This window comes from Typopeltis vanoorti, chromosome 15 (assembly GCF_054136105.1).
Source record: "Typopeltis vanoorti isolate ZY-2024b chromosome 15, IOZ_Tvanoo_1.0, whole genome shotgun sequence".
Taxonomy (NCBI): domain Eukaryota; kingdom Metazoa; phylum Arthropoda; class Arachnida; order Uropygi; family Thelyphonidae; genus Typopeltis; species Typopeltis vanoorti.
Window position 1 is genome coordinate 110,217,488 of NC_143563.1, and position 20,638 is coordinate 110,238,125.

General features: G+C 35.5%; 1 protein-coding gene across 3 annotated transcripts in view; it reads right to left on the minus strand.

Annotated features, from left to right (window-relative positions):
- LOC150099075 (uncharacterized) overlaps positions 1-20,638 on the minus strand; it is a 162,297-nt gene that overhangs the window by 45,722 nt on the left and 95,937 nt on the right. For all 3 annotated transcript variants that reach the window (XM_090405059.1, XM_090405060.1, XM_090405058.1), the window contains one exon: positions 13,855-14,031. In XM_090405059.1, the coding sequence (XP_090261185.1) occupies positions 13,855-14,031 (177 nt within the window). The remainder of the gene's footprint in view (positions 1-13,854; positions 14,032-20,638) is intronic.

Here is a 20,638-nt window from a genome sequence, read left to right on the forward strand (position 1 = left end):
TCTGAAGGAGCAAGATCAAGAGAATATGCAGGATGTGGAAGCTTTTCCCAGCTGAGTTCCTCAATCTTGGTATAGGTGATTCTAACACTATGAGGACGTGAGTTATCATGGCAAAAAACAACACCCTTTCAATTAACCAGAGAACAACTCTTTACTTTCAGTTGTTTTCAATCATTCAATCCTGTTACCTTGCATGAACCCACTGAGTTCAGCACTTAACATTCTTGTTAAGTACCCACTTTGGATCACCAGTGACGACACGACTCGAAAACGGATATTGAACCTCCAGTGCAGATATTGACACACTCTCTTCAATTGTTGTTTGTGAGTTCATGAGGAATCCACTAGACACTATTCCCAGTTCTTGCAAATGGTGATGGGATGATCAATGATGATGAATTAAGATCTTTTACTAATTCTTCAACAGTTGCATTGGCATTTCTTGCAACACAGGCAGCTTGATTGGAAGGCAATTTCAAATAGAGTAATCTGGGCACACTGCAAAATGGTGAAACAGAAAATTAAATTTATTTGTGCCTATGATCCCACAGAAGGTTTTTTAAGGAAGAAGTGGAGGAATTTGACATTAGAACAGCAGATGACAATAAAGAAAATGGAAAAAGTAAAAGTTGTCTATGTGAAGATCTGAATAGCAGATTAGGAAATTAATCCCACCAGGCATATAGAAACATTTTGGAAAAATTTGGAGAAAAAAAGCAAAGCTAACAATGATGGCAAGTATTTACTGGACTTCTGCCCAGGACACAGACCAGTCATTACTAACAACATTTTTCAACATAAAACTGTGTACAAGTTCATGCAAGGAGAGAAGACACAAGAAATAAGTAAAGCCTCTTTGACTATGTCATTGTTGATGCGATATCATCATTCTGATTCAGGATATAAAAGTGTACAGAGGATTTGAAATTGGAAGGAAAAATGGAGATCCTATAACACGAGAACAAGTAAAATATTTCAGCTGTTTAAGTACAGTTTTTAGTGAAGATGGTAGGTTAAATCTGGAAATAGACAACAGTGTCGGATTTACGTATAAGCTAAAAAAGCTACAGTTTAGGGCCTCACAATCTGCCGGGTCCTCAAATAAAAAACAAAAAGACCAGCTGATGTAATTTAAAACAGTAGGGGGCCTATGGGTTTTGTATAGCTTAGGGCCACAGCAAGTCTAAATCCGGCCCTGATAGACAACACAAAAAGCAAAGCTGGTATGGTGGGTTGCCAGCTGAATAAATTTATATTGAATAAGAGAGAAATTAGCCAAAATGCCAAACTAGCAGTATACAAGACAGTATTTAAACAGTTTTAAGTTATGTATCTGAGAGATGGATTAGAAATAAAGCACATGATCAAAGACTAGAAACTACAGATATGAGGGTTCTGAGAAAAATTAGAGGAGTGACCTAATGGCATCAATGGCAGAATCATATTAAAAATGGAGATATTATAAAGGAACTTGACATTACTGGCATTTAAGAATATGTAAGCAGAGCTAATCTAAGTGGTATGGCCACTTAAATAGAATGGGTGAATCAAGGTTAGCAAAACACTTGTTTAATGCCAATATGATAGGAAAAAGACCCAGAAGTAGACCAAAGTCGAGATGTATTAATTCGCTCAGAAGTGCCTTAGAAACATGAAATGTTAGATATTACAACATTGGAGTACTCCAATGTTGGAATTGATTTACAGGAAAAAAATTGTTGGTAGGAGATTAATAATAATATAAACTTAATCATGTAGTGCTGTCATAGTAACCTGAACACCCCCTTTGGGGGGGGGGTAGATATCAGGAAATTGATGATGATGAGGTCAGTACGGGATGAGAAAACTCCCTCCCATCCACTACTGACACCAATCACAGATTGTATAGTTCTAGTGAAAAAGATAGTGATTTCAAGTAAAATTAACTACTAGAGAAATCAAACTGCAGTAGATGAAGAAGAGGTGAAGAAAAGTTGCATGAGGTATATAATGCTACGGCTAAGAAAATAACTAGTATAGTAAGAAAAAAAAATTAGAATACAAGGAGACTAGTGCTGCAATCCAAGGAGAAACCCAAGAGATTGTTTTTTTTTTTTTTCTATGTGGCCAGTAAGAAGAAAAATGATTGTGAATGGATGATAGGATGCTCCATCCTGCTAAAGCAAGTTTTATTCCTAGAGGGATAAGGAGTGCCATTCTAGATGTCAGTAAGGGAGAAGGACTAGATGGGATTTTGCCATGTATTTTACAGGAAAGTGCTAAAGAACCGAACTTCCCATCTTGCAATGGGACAAGTTCTTGAGGAGTGGAAGAAGGATAAGATAATGCCACTACATAAGGGTGATGGTAGAATGGAGGTAGCCACAGACCAGCTTGTATTTCTTCTTTGGTTGTTAAAATTTGGGAAAAATTAGTAAGAACTGGTATACAAGGAAATATCATTTATGAAGGCAAGCAAGGATTTGTTGAGTAATCTGGCTGCCTTTTATAATAGAATAATAAGAGCAGTGGATGAGAAAAGGCATATCCTGTTATATTTTTGGATTTTTCAAAGGAATTTGACAGGGTGCTGCATAAAGTGGTATTTAAGATGCACAATATGGGTGTGGATATCAGATTATTGGATTGAATTGGTAGCTGATTATCTGATAGATATAAGAGTGTTGTATATGAGAGAGAAATATTGGGACCATTACTGTTCAATCTTTATGCCAATATTAAAATATCAAATTTTATGCCAATAGTTGTCATGGAACTTCAAGGAGATATTCAATTGTTTGTAGATGCAATGCTTGGGAGGGTTATTAGTAATGATGATGATGTCTGGACTCTTCGGAAGGATATCAATAAGCTGGAAAGGTGGGGAAAAGAATGGGGGATGCCAGTTTAATACAGTTAACAATAAGATTTTGAAATTTGGGATCCACATATGGAACGTTTCTTGGAGTTATACTGGAAAAAAAAAAGTGAAGGAAGCAAGGGATCTAGGAGTGACTGTAGATAGAAATTTTAACTTCAGAGAATGGATTGCAAAGGTTGTGAAGACAACCCAGAAAATTGCTGCAATACTGAGGAGGATAATGGCCAGCAGAGAGAAAAAAAATTATGGTGGCAGTTCCTTTGTATAAAAATTCTGATCACAGGATTTGAACGGGATGAAGTAACCATGGAGAGGATGCAGAGTATAGTTCGGTGAATAGAAGATGAAGGGGGATGTGATTAAGATATTTAAGCTGTTAACAAGTTGACACAGGAGAGATTTTTCATATGAAAGAATGAGAAGGAACAAGGACAACAGACCACTCCTGGAAGCTGTGAAAGAAAATAGTAAGAGGATAAGAGTAAGTGCAAACACTGAATGAGTTTAAAGGGTGATACGATAGACTGTGTTGTCTAAAATTGACCTCCCATGATGAGTCTCAAGACTCCATGGGAGGTCAGAAATAATACTACTAATAATTCCAAGAAAACTGTTATTTTGGGAAATTAATTTTGCTATCACTTTTGTATTTGAAAAGTATTTCAAAGATGCAATTTTCTGACAACTAATCAGCAGCACCTACCTAGAATTTTAGCATGAGTGGAAAGATTCCAACTTTCAAGTATTATATATATATATATATATATATACAGGGTGGTTCAAAATTCCGCATACAAACTTTGAGGGGAGGTAGAAAACATCAAAATCAACCATATACACATCTGAAACCATGACCGGAAATGTCACCCAGAAGTGATAGGTGGCGCTGTTCGCCAGTTGAGCAATTGGGGCTTCCTCATTCATGCTTTCAGCGTCGTATGAAGAACATGAGTCCTTTTACGAACACCAATCTGGCAGACATGCACCTCGTTTATGGGTTAGCTGAAGGTAATGGATGAGCCACTGTATGAATGTACTGCAAAAGGTACTCAAAATAGACGTGTAACACATCACCAAATGTGTGCGCATTTGCGTCAGAATTTATTTGACTATGGATCATTTGGGGATCGCAGACATGATAGTGGGCAGCCACGATCGATGCAAAATCTCACTATGGAAGAGGAGGTGTTGCATGCAATGGACAATAATCCAGAGACAAGCACACATGCTGTTGCCTCTGCTATAGGAGTATCTCGATCCAGTGTATTGCACGTCTGCACTCTGAGTCCTTACATCCATTTCATCTGCAATGGGTCCAGTTACAGATGGCCAAAGATTATCCTCGATGTGTGGAATTCACACAGTAGTTTCTGCAGAAAAGTGCCATAGACCAGGCTTTTCAAACGTGTTTTGTTCATGGATTAAGCTTCATTTACCCACAAAGAGGTCTTCAATCTCATGGGCCCACGCATGAACAATGCTCATGCGTGGGCCCATGAGAACCCACACGATGTGCAATCACATGCTGAACAACAACATTTCACCATTAATGTATGGGCAGCTATCGTCGCTGACTGTTTAGTCAGACCATACCTGTTACCATCCCGACTGGACTCCCAGAAGTGTCGGACCTTTCTGGAAGAAGTTCTGCCAGATTTACTGAACAATGTTCACAATGACTGTGTGTCATCAGATGTGGTTCCAACACAACAGGGCTCCAGCCCATTTGGGCATTTCTGTGTGTCAGTATTTGGACAGGTCCTTTGGGGTTCGATGGATTGGGCGTGGTGGACCCGTCGCATGGCCCCCATGCTCACCTGATTTATCGAGCATTGATTTCTTTCTATGGGGGGGGGGATCCTTAAAGCCATGGTGTACGAAACACCTGTTGCCTCTGACATGGACCTCGTGGCAAGAATCACCATCACCACTGCTAATATTCGGGAAACTCCAGGTATTTTCAAAAATGTATGGCAATCAATGCATCGTCAGTGTCAGGCATGTATCACTGCTAATGGTCGTAACTTTGAGCACCTGATGTGAAACCATATTATGTATCCAACTATTATTGAACTGTTCAGTTATGCCTAATAAAGTTTTTTACACTACTTACTGCCTTGTGTTATTTCTGTATCTTCGTGTCCCTGTTAGTACCGTCCGGTGGCATTTACGATCATGAACATCAAAATCAACCATATGTGAATATGGTTGATTTTGATGTTCTCTACCTCCCCTCAAAGTTTGTACGTGGAATTTTGAACCACCCTGTGTGTGTGTGCGCACGTGCGTGTGTGTGTGTGTAGGAAAGTTGACTTATGTTGACTCTGCATGATTGTTACCCAAGTGCATTTTGCATAAACTTTAATAAACTTGTACAATCTACATAATTTTTTTTTCTTTCCATATGAAGATTTGTTCCTAGTTTATTTATAAACTATCTTTCCCAGAATGTCATTGCTTTTGAGGACACCGCATTTATGGAGTGCTTGGTAATATGATAGATTAAATGTTCATGGGTTACAAAAGTTTAGCTGATAGGCAGAAAAGAAGAGACATGATAGAAGCATATAAATTACCAAATGGGCTTTACAGAGTAAATGCTCAAGAAGTATTTCAAGAGGACAGCTACAATAATGTAGCTGTTCGAAGTTTTTCCACTTGATTATACTATAAATTAAAGATACCAAGAAATTATATACTTGGTTTAATCCTTTATCCAAGTGTAGGCAAACAAGTTTGTGCCTGAGCTATTTTCAGGACTGGGGCAATTCGTATATAGAAGCTTATAACTTCACATCTTAGTATTCCATAATGCAAAGCACATATCCTTACGGGTATGTATAATGCTATGCATTATGAGAAGGGTCACTACCTAGACCAGTTTCGACCTTTATTGAGGTCTCGTCAGTGGGAGCCAGACCCAGAGTTGATACCAAGGTTGAAGTAATGCAGAAGTCATATTTTTCATATACAAGTTGCCAAAAGGTGTCACACATTATTAAAATATTCTGGATTAAAGATAGCTTATAGTTATTAGAGATAGTTAATAATGTGGTTTAGCAAGGGTTCAAGGATTAGATTTTTTATTTAGAGAATGGTAAACAAATGGAATGGGCTACCAGAAGTGTTTTTGTAAATGCATTGTCAGTGAACAATTTTAAAAAATAGTATGATGGGTACTGTACAAATAATGGCTATTACTGGCCTCCTATGATGAGACTTTGGATTCTGTTGAGATGCCCATATAATAATTTTTAAATGTTTAACTTAGTTTTGAACACTTACACATTAATGTTAGTATCTGTTGAGTTTCTTAATCATAGATATATCATGCAGCACATTTAAACAAACATCTTCACTATCAAATTTTCAGTCCTTGGTTTAATCAATCCTATTCTTAAATAGTAAACACCATGCAATGAAGTTCTGGATCATAAACCAACCTTAAGATTGTCAAATTAAAATTCCTGACTGCTGTTAAAGTGGAAGAATGGGCTAATGCAGATAGTGGATGAATGTTTCAGCAAGTGGTCACATAAATGCAACAAAAATCATTATTTTCCTTCTTGAAAAGGTAATTTCCTTTATGGCAGATAACATATCACTAAATGAAATGCCAAGTTAGTCCAATTATGACCTCACTTCAGTTCTACCCATTATTTATGACCAGAAGTATATATTAATGAAAGCCTGCTAATAATTAGGATAGGGTTTGCCAGTCACTGAGTGGAACCACTGATGAATACCTTTGAGTGATTGAGAGTTAAAATGATACTTCAGGTCACTCACTGAGGTGAGAGTGATCTGAGGGATTGCCTAGTTTTGGAGATGACCCTTTACTTATGTGGAACCAGTCTGGGTAGTGGCCCTTTCCCATAATGCATAGCATTATACACAATTGAAAGGAAATGTGCTTTGCATTAAGGGATACTAAGGCAATTAACGAGAAGTCACTAGCTTCTATATAAATAGCCTAGTTGTGATGATATTTCACATGCAAACTTTGCTTACACTTGGATAAAGGATTAAAGAAGATTATAATTTCTTGGCATCTTTTATTTAATTTATAATCAAGCAAAAAAACTTTCAACAACATGCACAAAAGTGGACAATGTTCATAAAATCTACTGTGGATTGAGAATAGTGAAATTTGCTAGGTGATGAAGGCAATGGAATGAGAGTTTGATGGTTAATTTTATCTCTCTCTTGTTCTTTTCCTTATGCAGTACGATAGATTCTAGATGAACAGGAAAGACTGTAAAGACAAAGTCTATGTAATAATTCTGGAGCAAAATCGAGAGCATTTTCCCTCCCTCTCTCAACAGCATTCACATAGTTGCATCTACAGTTTACCTCTAAAAACTGCTCAACTTCATTATTATTTTTATTTTGTAAGAAAGTTATAAAAATAATTTAAGCTGAGAAGATTTCAGATGTGAACTGCAGATGCTATTATAAAAACAGTGAAACAAGAAAAACTGGGAGTGAAAACAACAACCAAATCTTGGAGTCCCAATGGAAAACTGAAGAAAACATCAACTGGGGAAACATGTGGCAAAATCATTTGAAAACAATAGAAAATTTTTGACTTCATAGACTCAATAACCAGTCCAGGAAAAGAACAAAATATATCAAAATTTCCTGGCAAATAAGTAGATGATAAATAAATAAATAAATCAGCAGATGCCCTGAGAGAATACAGAGAAAAATGTAAGATAGCTAAGCTATGTACAGAAGTTGCTAAACAGAAGTCATGGGAAGACTTGGCTAAGATAGATGAATATCATGAAGTTGCAAAATGCTCTGGAGGCTGATGAAAAAGCTTCATCAGCTTTTTCATCAGCCTCCAGATATCAAGATGATAAAGGTGACAAAATATAAAAATTGGATTTCTGGAATAATTATCGTGAAAAATTGTTCAATGAGAATGACAGAATAGCAACTTATATTAATAACTGATGTAGAAAAAGCCATCAGAAACCTGAAATGGAAAATAAGCTGAAGTAGTGGTATTAAACCATGCTCAAATAAGGAAGGATAATGTTTTACAGTGGCTACACTGCATAATTTGGAAGTCCTAGTCAGATTGAATTCTGGATGGAGTAGAGCTTGCATAGTACATAGTTACCACCTATAAAGAACAAAGCATTAATGTAAGAATTAGAGAGGAATTTCCTATCCAGGTAACAGTTAGGCAAACACAACTGAGAAGAGGCTAAAAAAAACTGTGGGTTCAGGACAAATAAGGGCTTGTCAGGATGAGATTTTCACTTTAAAACAAATAGTTGAGAAATCATGGGAATGTAAGAAGGATCCATATTTTAAGTTTTGTAGATGAGGAAAAAGCATACAACAAGGTACTTAAGAGAAAAGCTTTACAAAATACTACAGTTATTATAGGAAAATGGCTTAATGTAAAATCAGAAACGTAAGACAAGGATGCACACTATCTCCACTCTTATTTATCATCTACACCAGTATTTCCCAAAGTGTGGTATACATACCCCAGGAGTACATAAAAGGTCTTATGAGGTATGGTAAGAGGCACTTTTTTACTTTTATATTTTTGTTGCTGTATTGTCACAGATAAGTACAGGTGTATTCTATAATTAATTTTTCAATAACTAAAAAAACATAAAGGAAGTTTTAAAACAAATATTAATTTATGTGAATACCTCTCTTTTGTATTTCTTATACCCTTTAATATGGATTACTGGTTAAAAACTTAAAATTTCATATTTTTTGCTACTGTGTGTGAGTGTGTATTGGATTTGTATAACAAATTGTATTTAATAAATTAAAAAGTGTATTTTAAAAGTAAATGTAAATGTTTTAAATAAATAATTAAATTTATTACAATATTTTTAATAAATCTAAAAATAATTTCCCATATTTTTACTTTATTATAATGCAAAGGTTAAAAAAGAAATACCTTTAGAATTATTTGTGTTTGAATGAAATATTGTCAGAACTTCTACCAATTTGCCTTGCCTGAGAGGGGGGGGGGATAGCAACATTAAACCTGATATCAAAACTGGAGATACTCACCTTAACTCTTTATTCATGCAGATTATATGAATCTCTAAACAAATCCAGTACATGTCTTCAGGATATTTTAACTAAACTGAATAACTGCTGTAACAAATTCTGCATGAAAAGCAGCAATAAAAAAGACCAAAACTATCAAAATAAATAGCGAACAACATTCAAAAACATCACCTGCATTCTTAATGGAGAACCTATATAATAAGTAAAACAGGTTCTTAATTGAGAATGAGGACCTGTATAACAAATAACTTATTTCAATTATTTAGGCGCAATTTTTTTATTAAAGATGGTAACTAAATATGGAAATAGACAACATAAGCAAATTTGGTATGGGGGGAAGCCAACTAAATAAATTTATATGGAATAAGACAGAAATCAGCCCAAACTGCTAAGTAGCTGTATACAAGATAGTTCAAACCAATTTTAACTTCTGGATCTAAGCACTGGATTAGAAAGGAAACAAGACTTTATCAAAGAGATCACAGATAAGAAAAATTAATGGATTAAACAGATGGCACCAATGGCAGAATCATATGAAAAATGAAGGCGAAGAAGGAGCTCGACATGGTTAGCATTCAAAAATACGTTAGTAGACCTAATCTAAGGTGGTATGATCACTTAAAATAATGAGAGAGAAAAGGTTACCAAGGCAGTGTCCTAAAAGACTAAAATATAAGATCTGACCATACTGGCATACACATAATAACACTATATGATTACATAACAGACTAATTTAGAGAAAATTGTTAGAAATTAGTAATGATACATGTTTAATCATACAGTGTCATAGTATCCTGTACAATGGTGTGGATACATAACTAGAATTTGATGATGATTTTTGAGCACAAAAATTTAGAACCAAAGCAGGGATACCATGGACTAGATGACTTTTTGGTATCCAAGGTATTCAGGATTCTCCTGATGTCTTACTGATAAAAATTCCACAGAAAGCATGCAACGAACTGTTCTTGGGAAATGCTTTGTATTGGTAATCTCGGCAGGATTTGAAGGAAGTGAATGATGTCAGGAGATCTGCCTCATCTTTGGATGATTTTTATGATGAAAACACTGTTGGGCAGAAGTTGTGCCCAATGACTGTAGCAAAGGAACAGATAATTGCTTGACTGCCATTTGAGCAAAAGACAAGTCTTCTGCAATTGGACCTTTCAAAGTTAGATTTGGATTTCATGGTCTGTTACAAGCTGCAGTATGGGCTGAGAAAAGCAAGAGTTTTGTTTTCAAGATATGCAAAATTTGTTTCTTGGATTGCCCTGGATTATAGCTGGATGAAAGCCTTTATGCCAGCAATTATCTCAGTTATCTGGTAAGAGCAGACAAAAGCAGTAATCAGTCCAAAAAAGAGTAGACATCATGGAGGTCATCCCATTTGGGATGACCAAATCTTCCAAAAAAAAGTGGCTAAATTTATTTAGGGATAAAGCAGCATTTACGTGCATCACTTCATAATACAATACAATAATACTGTTAACACTAAGTTAAACCCTCATAAGTAAAATGGAAAGCATAACACACACACACACACACACACACACACACACACACACACACACACACACACACACACACACACACACTCTCTCTCTCTCTCTCTCTCTCTCTCTCTCTCTCTCTCTCTCTTTTTCAAGATAGCCTAATTCTAATCAACCATTTTATTACATCCCAGGGTAGATGAATAGTGTATTTCATATATACCTTTCATTATCCAAATTTTATCCCATACAACTTTTGCATTGTAAATGATAGATGATGGAAACTCTTAACTGTCCATCACTGTGTTTGACTATGATGTCTAACATAACATGCTTTTGCCCAAGCACAGTTAAAAGCTGTAAGATATAATGTAATACGGTAAGCCTGAATTGTAACCTATGCTCTGTCTTGATTATTTTTTGGTTACTTCGCACTTAGTGTTCTACCATGGCTTTGGAAAGAGTGTAAACAGATATGATGTTTTAGAATTGCAGTTATTGTTATTTGGGCAATATAATCAGTTACATACATCAATGCTTTGCTGCAGTCATAACTGCTTCTGCTTTAAATTTTGCAAGTTGGGGAAAATGTGTTCCAGTCAGCCTTGTCAATTTTCCACATGAGGTGTCTGAATTAGAGAACATGGTTGTTCCTGGTGGAAATCACAAAGAAATAATAGCTTCCATATATGTTCTCTCTGGCATCCCACATGGACAGTGTAGGAATGGCAGCGGAGCACAGTTCTAGATCTGTTACAGAATGTTACAGAATACAAGCAGGCATATAAAACAAGGTACTGCATTCATTAAAAAGAGGGGGGGGGGGACATCCTTCTCAACATATGCTCAACAATACAGCTTTTCCTATTTGTGTTAGCACTATCCTATAGAGCATTATTTCCATTGAAGTCATAAATATGGGCTGAGGCAGTTTCAATATAAGATTATTAAATTAAATAAGATTATCTTAGTTGATTCAGAACCTTATGATAAATAAATGAAATATAATGTAGTTAGAAATCTTGTTAACAGGTGGATGGCTACTGCTTCCAGAGCAGTATTAAGCTGGGTGTGCTGAAAAGCAGTATGATTGGCCACAAGGATAGTGACTCGTCCATGAGTAGGCACATCTCCATTTCTGTCTTTATAAACAATAGTGAAATGTAACAGTGAGGTGAGTCCTTATTGGGTCTTAAATGTCTCCTGCAGACAGAAACAGGTTTATATTTGGTTTGTAGGTTGTCTAACATCATAGTAGCACACAATGGATAAATTTATTATTAAACAAAAATATGATTCTGAGGGAAATATTAATGATGAGGCAAGTACAACTGGAAGTAGTAGTAATGACGTCGTTGCAAATACGTCTCATACAGAAGAGAGCATTATATGTAGTAAAATAGGAAAAAATAATAGACAATATTCAGACGAATATTTAAGTTGCAGTTTTACATGGACCAGTGAGGAAGAATATCCTATTCCTCAGTGTCTTGTATGCAGGGAAAAACTATCCAAGAGCGCAATGGTTCATGCTAAGTTGAAATGTCACTTTATTACGAAGCATGCTAATCTTGCTTCAAAAACTAAAGATTATTTCAAGAGATTGTTGGACATTAAAGTTAAACAAGTAAAATATTTTGAAAAGACTATTAAAATTTCCGATAAGGCACAACATGCATCATATAAGAGATGGTTGAATTATTTGCTGTAAAATTAAAACCACATATATAGCAGTCTCTTATTTTATCAGCATGTTGTGAAATAGTAAACATTATGCTTGACGATGAAGCAAAAAAGAAAATTATGAAAATTCCTCATTCGGACGATACAATAAAAAATAAAATTAAAGGTAAGTCAGATGATATTGAAAAAACAGTTACCAATAAACTTTCCAAACAACATTTTGCTTTACAAATTGACAAGTCCACTGACATTAGTAATAAAGCTCATATACTAGGATTTGTTCATTTCATTAATGAAAATGAAATAGTGAATCAATTTCTATGCTGCAGAGAACATACAACAGGACAAGATATTTTTTACTTTATTACATCATATTTAGAAAATTTTAAAATTTCATGGGAGCTGTGTGCAGGAATTTCTACAGACGGTGCCATCAATTGTAGACTCTATTAAAGGATTTATTACCCTTGCAAAGAAAATAAACCCAAATATTATATCTATGCACTGTTTTTTTGCACAGAGAATCCCTAGTTTCAAAAACATTACTGACAATATTAAAACCTGTACTAGACCAAGTTGTAAATATGGTAAATTACTTCAAGTCAAGACCTTTAAAAGCATGCCTTTTTAAAAAACTTTGCATATATGAAGTTTTTAAAAAACTTTGCTTACATGAAGTTTCTAAAAAACTTTGCTTACATGAAGTTTCTAAAAAACTTTGCTTACATGAAGTTTTTAAAAAACTTTGCATACATGAAGTTTTTAAAAAATGCATATTTGAAGCCAAGTACGAATCTTTGATTTTTCACACTGAAACAAGATGGTTATCCAAGGGTAAAGTGCTATTCCAAATTTTAGAACTTAAGAATGAATTTTCCAAATAGATATTATTTTGATATATCTATAGCTGACATTTTTAATTACTTAAATAGAGTTAATACAAATATCCAAGGGAAAGATGAAAATATTTTGACATCCACTGACAAAATGTCAGCTTTTCAGAAAAAAAGTATCTCTTTGGAAAAACTGCATATCAGAAAAAAATACAGTAGATATGTTTCCTTTGCTCCATAATAACAACGTCGAGGGAATTATTTCCGTTAAAACAGAACATTTAACAATATTGGAAGAAAAGATTTCAAGTTACTTTCCTTCCTTAAATACACACAATTATGACTGGATTTGAAATCCATTGGGCACAGTTAATACATCAAGTTGTGAATTTTCGGTACAACAAGAAAATCAATTAGCTACCCTGTCAATGGATCGTATGCTAAAAATGAAATTCTCTGAAATAACTCTTGAGGAATTTTGGATTTTTGCCCAAGCTGAATACCCAACTCTCTCCACAAAGGCAATGAAAATTTTATTACAGTTTTCATCATCATATTTGTGTGAGCTCGGTTTCTCAATATTACCAATATAAAAACTAAAAAGCGTTAAAGACTTACTAATATAGACAAATAGATGGGGTAGCTATATCACATATTAGACCTAATATTGCTGAAATCTGCAAAAGCCGACGAGCTCAAGTATCACATTAAAACAAGTTCCATTTTTATAAAAGGCAATTAGTTTTATGACCCTAATGCTTTTGATGTTCCCCAAATTTTTCTTATAATCAAAAGTGTTCTGTGACTTCTAAAAGGTTAAGAACCACTGGCCTAAACAATAGAAAAGTGTAGTAGACATTATTTATATTTAATATAAATGAAAGAAATATATTGCATTTTGCACACTTTTTTTTAATTACAAATTCTGACCTATTCTCACCCATATCTCCTTCTTCTTCTGGCACGAGGAGCATTTTCTTCACAACGTATGTCATAACCATACACAGCTATTATTTCATCTTGTGTTTTTGGAGCTTGTTGATCTTCTTCATACTTATCATGTGCCCATTTGTCAGAGCTTTTCCACAGTCTATTCTTTTTCCTCTGTGTCCTTGTGCTAAGGGGGAAAAAGTTCATAAAATGCTTTAAGTGATTATACTGGTTCAAATGCACAAACAATGAACAAAAGAAGTGGAGGGAAAAAGAAATTTTAAAACTGTACTGGCTAGTTTCATATCAGCCTGGTTGATCAAGTGGATAATGTACCCACTCTTCAACCAACAGGCTATAGGCTCAAATCTATCCATAGACACACACAGGGCTCGACAAATATGCTTGCCCACAGCGAGCAGATTTTGTTAGCTGACAAGTGGCTGCAGACAGACTGGACACAACGGAATATCTTTATTTAATAAAACCTAACTTTCTAAACAAAATCTTTTAAAGTAAAAACAGATGGAGCATTACTAAGCACGTTAGTAATGGAAGGGGAGGGTAGGGTCTGGGATAAGTAAAGTTTTTTGCATAGCGAGTATGGTTTTACATTATTTGTCAAGCCCTGGGCATGGATATTTGTGAATATCCATATTACATTCATGTCTTGAGTAAGACATGAATGTGATCATACAGTTGTGTAAGACTACCTTCCTGCTTACTGGCAGTATGAAATGGATCGAAAAAGTTACATGTTTGAGTTAAAAAAAAGGGTTTCTAGATTATATATAAAAAATTTCTAATAAATTAAAAAAAAAAAAAAAAGAACTACAGACAACCAAAAACCAATGTTACTAATGTACTACAGGTTTACAAGCTTCCATGAGTCATAGTAAAAAACACTTTAATATATATTTGATTTATAAATAATTTTTAAATAACTATCATTAAATAATTATCGTTAACTATTGCTAAAAGTTTCAAAATTTTTAATATCAGTTTCATAATTACACAAAGAATTACAACAATTTCTAACCATTACTTTAATATGATGCACAGTTCCAATAAATTCTCCAGATGACCACTTTTTCTAATGGAATATCAGGTTTTTCATCCCACAAAACAGGCAAACTTTCCAGAAGAACAAGTGCAATTTATAGACAAACATTATGCAATAGCCAGACAATACAATAGCTTGAGTTGTGTCTGTACTCACAAACAAATGGGAAAAAAAAGCAACCAATCACAGGCAATTGAACCATCAACAGCAACAACTTTTTTATGACACACGACTGGCCGAAAGGTGGATGACACATAAGACAGAAGACTTCCCTGCGAAACAACTGTAACAGAATTCATATAGTTTCTGCAAGTCTGAAAAGGCTCAAGTGAGAGTATTTAATACTGTAGATGTTTCTCTTCTGATAATTATTGGAAAGAAACAAAACATGGGCTAAACGGTAAATTATCCAAACTGCAAAATGCATGTAAGTAAATGTGGTTAGGGATATGAAACATGAAAAAGTGTTCCTACAAGTCTGTTGTAGAGACCTTCACTACAACCATATTTCTTTATGGTAATTACTATTTCATTCTTCCTCTTTTTCTTTATTTTTCTTCCCATTTGCTGTGCTCCACTTCTCTCGAGTCTTTTTTGTTATCCTTTCTTCCAGACCATCATCACTGGGATCCAACACCCTACCAACCATGTTTGTTGTGCAGTGTGATCCATACACATCTGGAAAGGGGGATTCAGGTAGCTGGATGACCAGACCAGGATCAATCAGTTAGTGGACTTACCTGCAAGAGTCAACAGGCATTGCAGTAAGTCTCTCACCCCATGGTCTGGGATTGGGAACCAAGGCTTGCTGCAGTGCTAGGAATAGCATCTGGAGAAATCCTGCCGTTGTATTCCTGAGCACAGTCATTGCTTGCTGGTCTGTCGTCATCCACATCCAAAAGCACTCAAGCATGAATTCTTCATCCTCAATTGTTTCAGGGGCTCTAACAAGTCTCAACCCAAGTAATAATACCATCATTACACCTTTTGATAACAAAAGGTATGTGACACAAGATTAAATGTACCAGTGTTTCTGATCATTCAAGCAACAGGTGAATGATCACCTCTTGCTTGAATTTTCTATCCACCAAAGCTGTTAAGAAAGAACATTCCTTTTGGAAACATCATGTCAGCAACATTCTGAGAAAGTGCTGAGAGCAACATCAATGGATGGAATACTAATCAATTTAATCACTGAACAGCTGCCTACCGCTGTAGGCAATGCTTTATATCTTGATTACGTCACAATTTACTGTCACTCTTGTAACATCAGGGTAACTGAGTGTAGTTAGCAGGGGTGTCAGAACTAGATTTTTTGCTTAGAGAGTGGAAAATGAGTGGAATAAATTGCCAGACTATTATGGGTGCAATGACTGTGAATGAGTTCAAAGCAAATTATGACAGATACTGAGCAAATGTATGATAGTTCTTATGATCTGTTCTTTGAACAGATCATAAGAAGAATAGAATCCTTTTATGTCAAGTTGTATGATGATTCCCCAAGACTTAAACCAGTATTATTATCTAAGACCTCCAGGGAGTCAAGGACTCATTGATGGTGACTATAAATCATCCAAACCAGCTGTAATAAATTCCCTTATATTCATTCACACTAGATGCACTCATGACACTTAAAGGTAATAAACTATTTCGCTCAATCAATGCTCTGTAAGAGAACAACCTAGCTCTTACCCTTTTCTTAACTATGAACAAACTTAGCTTCCATGGATGCCCCCATCTTCCATATAACGAAAAATTTCATTACACAATATCCTATAATACCCATTCAAAAGTTTAAGACCTCTATCGTATCACCCTTCTTTCTCCTGTTAACCAGAGTCTGTAATCCACAAACAATCTGGCCTCATAATCTAAATCCCACAATCCGGATATAATCTTTGTAACTCTTTTTGCATCCTTGGAATCCAGGAGACCAAATCAGCACACAATAATCTAGGTGCAATCTTACCAAAACTTTATAAAGAGGCAAAAATGACTTCCTTATCCTTACATGTTAAGGTTCGTTCAACATGGCAATTACTCTTCAGTTGTATTTATAACTTTTGCTATGTGACCTTTGAACTTCAAATTCCTATCCTCCAATATGCAAAGATCCCTTGCCTCCTCAATTTCTTGTACATAACTCTGCTAATATAATATACTGCTGGAAATCTCATCATGCCAAAGTGCATAAGTTTACATTTACTAACATCAAACTGACACCCATTTTCGTTAGCCCAAATTTCCAGCCTATTCAAATCATCTTGTAAGTGCTGAATATCAATAACATCCCTGATTGCCCTGCTTACTTATCTTTGCATCATTGGCAAACAACTGCACATCTGATGTTAGACCCTGCCTGATGTCATGAATGTATAGATTGAACAATAATGGCCCAAGGACTGAACCCTGAGGTACACCACTGATCATCTAAAATCTAGCAGATTCACATCCACTGTATACCACTTTTTGATATCTGTCTGTCAAACCATTCCCTGATCCAAGTCAAGAGTTTATATTCCAATCCATATTCTCCAATTTATGCAACAGTCTACCATGTGGTATCCTATCAAACTATCTATCTCAATGGCTTTAACAGGCCTTTAATGCCCACAGCCCTCCAAGCATGCTTGGATTTCGTAACCGAAATACGAGGATAGAATGGTCACCCCTATGCCTCGAGGTGTTCCTGGCTGTATCCCTGTGTGTTCACAGGGCCAGTTTGCCTGCTTGCGGGATGAAACACGCCATTGGCGGAAAAAACCCTGCTGTCCATGCTCAAGACTAACTAACTTGGCTATGGCTTAGGAAGATCCTTCAGCTCCTCACGTCATCGACGGGAAATGAACCAAAGACACTCCTTCCCCAGTCATACGGTTGCGAAGCGCAAAGCCACTAGGCTAACCGTGCAGATGTATCCTATCAAACCCCTTAGAAAAATCCAACATTATCACAGTGTATCTATTCCCTTTATCCAACTTGGCCATAACATTATAAAATATAAGCAAATTACTAAAGCATTAACTTCCTTTACTAAACCCATGCCGCTCCTTGCAGAGTATAGCTTGCTTGTCTACCCATTTCTGTATGCGAGTTCTTACCAACTTCTCAAAAATCTTCACTACCACACCAGAGATAATGATAAGTCAGTAGTTAGACCCACTAACTTTTGCACCACCCTTGTACAGTGAAACTATTATACATTCCTTCCATTCCTGTGGTATCATTCCTGAGCTGAGACTCAAGTCATGTTAAAGGCCAAACCAATTCAACTTGACATTTCTTTAGCAAATGGGCTGATATTCCATTCCATCTCTCCCTATTTAACAAATTCTCATCCATGTTATGCAAACAGCTCTTCAAACCTCATTTTCATACCTCTAACTTTTCATCCAATGTAGCAGTAGCAAAGTGAGCACTCATTAATTGAACAATCTCATTAGCCTCCAACACTAGAGTACCATCTGCATTAAATAAAGTTATTCTTTCGCAATCATTCTTTCTTTTGCTTGAGGCATAACAATAAAATTCTTTTGGATTGCCTTTAGCTTGCATAGTCAATTTCTTTTCATACTCCAATTTAGCTTTCTACACAATACTCGTTACTTTTCTGGCCTGAGCTTTATGTATTTCTTTATGTATTTCTCACTCTTATTCTCATGATATTCTTTCCACATCATCTTCTTCTTGTGGATCTCTTACTTAATAAGGTCACATATCCATTTTACTCCCAACCTATTTATTCTTCAAACACTAGGGTTACATTAAGATACCACCTCATTTAAACACTTTCTCAAAGATTCCCATGCAATGCTGACATTTTTCTCATTCAGAAACTGATACCTTGGAACCAAAGATAGTATTCTCCTTCCTGCTTTGTATTTCAACATGTATCCTGTTCTAATCTGAGCATCAATACAATTAGATATTTCCCAAGAGAGCACAGCATAATCACTGTCACCAATTGGTGGTAAAATAGCCATATTCTTAACAGAGAACCCTTCTGATGCTTATGAGCAAATCCAACACTCTTTGACCTCAAGTTCCTTCTTTCACATGCTGCTTGAAAAAGTTGTCTTGCAACAAGTAAATAAATTCCTCTTCTTTCTTATTATGAGATGTCATATGTATCTATGTATACCAATCAATGTCTGGAAAATTTAAGTCACCCATAATGATCACTCCTTTTGCACTCATAAGGATAAATTGGCAATGCATTTCTTCATTCCCTGCAACTGAGCTGCCAGGTCTGTAGCAACACTCCACCATATATTTAATTTTGTTAGTCACCACTTCACACCAGATGCTCAAACTGACTGCTAAATGGGACATTGTTATCTTGCATTTCTACCCTAACTGAACTTAAGGCATTTGATATCATTAGTAGTGCTCCTCCTCCTCTCCTATCTTTTCTGTCATTCCTAAAATAGTATACCCATTACACTTTATCCCAGTTACCATATCTGATTCTGATAGCATCTTTCATTAACGCCAACATTCTTAGGCCATATCATATTCAATAAAGCAACGCACTCAACCCCCTTTGTTTCTGATGCTCCTGGCATTTGTGTATAGAAATAATAAATTACCACCTAGCCTATTCTAATAATTAGATATGCAGTCTATTTTGCCTTGTTGTAGAACTTTCTCTTTTCCCTCCCCAGAAATACTTTAAAGGTCCAAACCCAAAGCATATTTTCCCACCCATTCGCCATATACATAACCACGTTCGAACACATTTATATCTTTATCACGTTTGCATACAATAGCTGAACTTTCACATACATTTTCCCCATTCCTCCCTTGATGATTGTATATGGAAATAAGAATGTAATATCTGGAAGGGAAGAGGAAGAAATATGCCCTGATATTTTATAAGAAGTTTAGTATGCAATGGATAGCATGAATAATGAACAGACACTAGGTGAACATGAGTTACCAATAGAAGTTCTGAAAGCAGATGGTGTATCAGTCATGATTCTTCTTCCTCTTAAGTAGCTTCTCCAATTTGGAGGTTAGAATCGTGGCATGCCAGAATGTCCATTCCTCTGATATCTAATTAAAGGGCTATCTCGTAATAGCTCTTGTTATCCATCCATTTGTTTAAATCATCAACCCAAGAAGTTCTCGGTCTACCAGGAGATCTTCTTTCCTCTAATTTTCTCTTCAATATTTCCAGAGATGTTTTCCCTGCTTTTGGTACACATTAACTTCAATATCTCTTCATTAGTTTAAGTTAAGGGATATTATATCCCATATTGTTTCTTTGCCGAATAAGAAGCAATATGGGATATAATATCCTTTAACTTAAATAAGTTCATGTCGCCGAATTGAAGCCTTTGGGTCTTCATTATTATTAATAATCTCTTCATTAGTTTTTTCATCCTTCCAAGAATCTTCAGTGCTCTCCTGTAGCACCACATCTGAAAGGCCTGCAATTTCCTGATTATGGATTTTGAATATGTCCACATCTCACATCCATAATTTAACATGTACCATATATAGGATTTCATTATTCTTATTTTAGTCTGTTTATTTATTCCAGAGGCCATTCATAATTATTATTCCAAAATGCTCCTTTTGCCTTAGCTATTCTTGATTTAATTTCCATAATTGTTGTTTCATATTCTGTAATCATTACTCCTAAATAATTCTAAGCATTTCCATTTTGAATGAATCCCATTGATACTTTAAATCTGTGTTTTGTTGCTGTTTTTTGCTTATTACTACA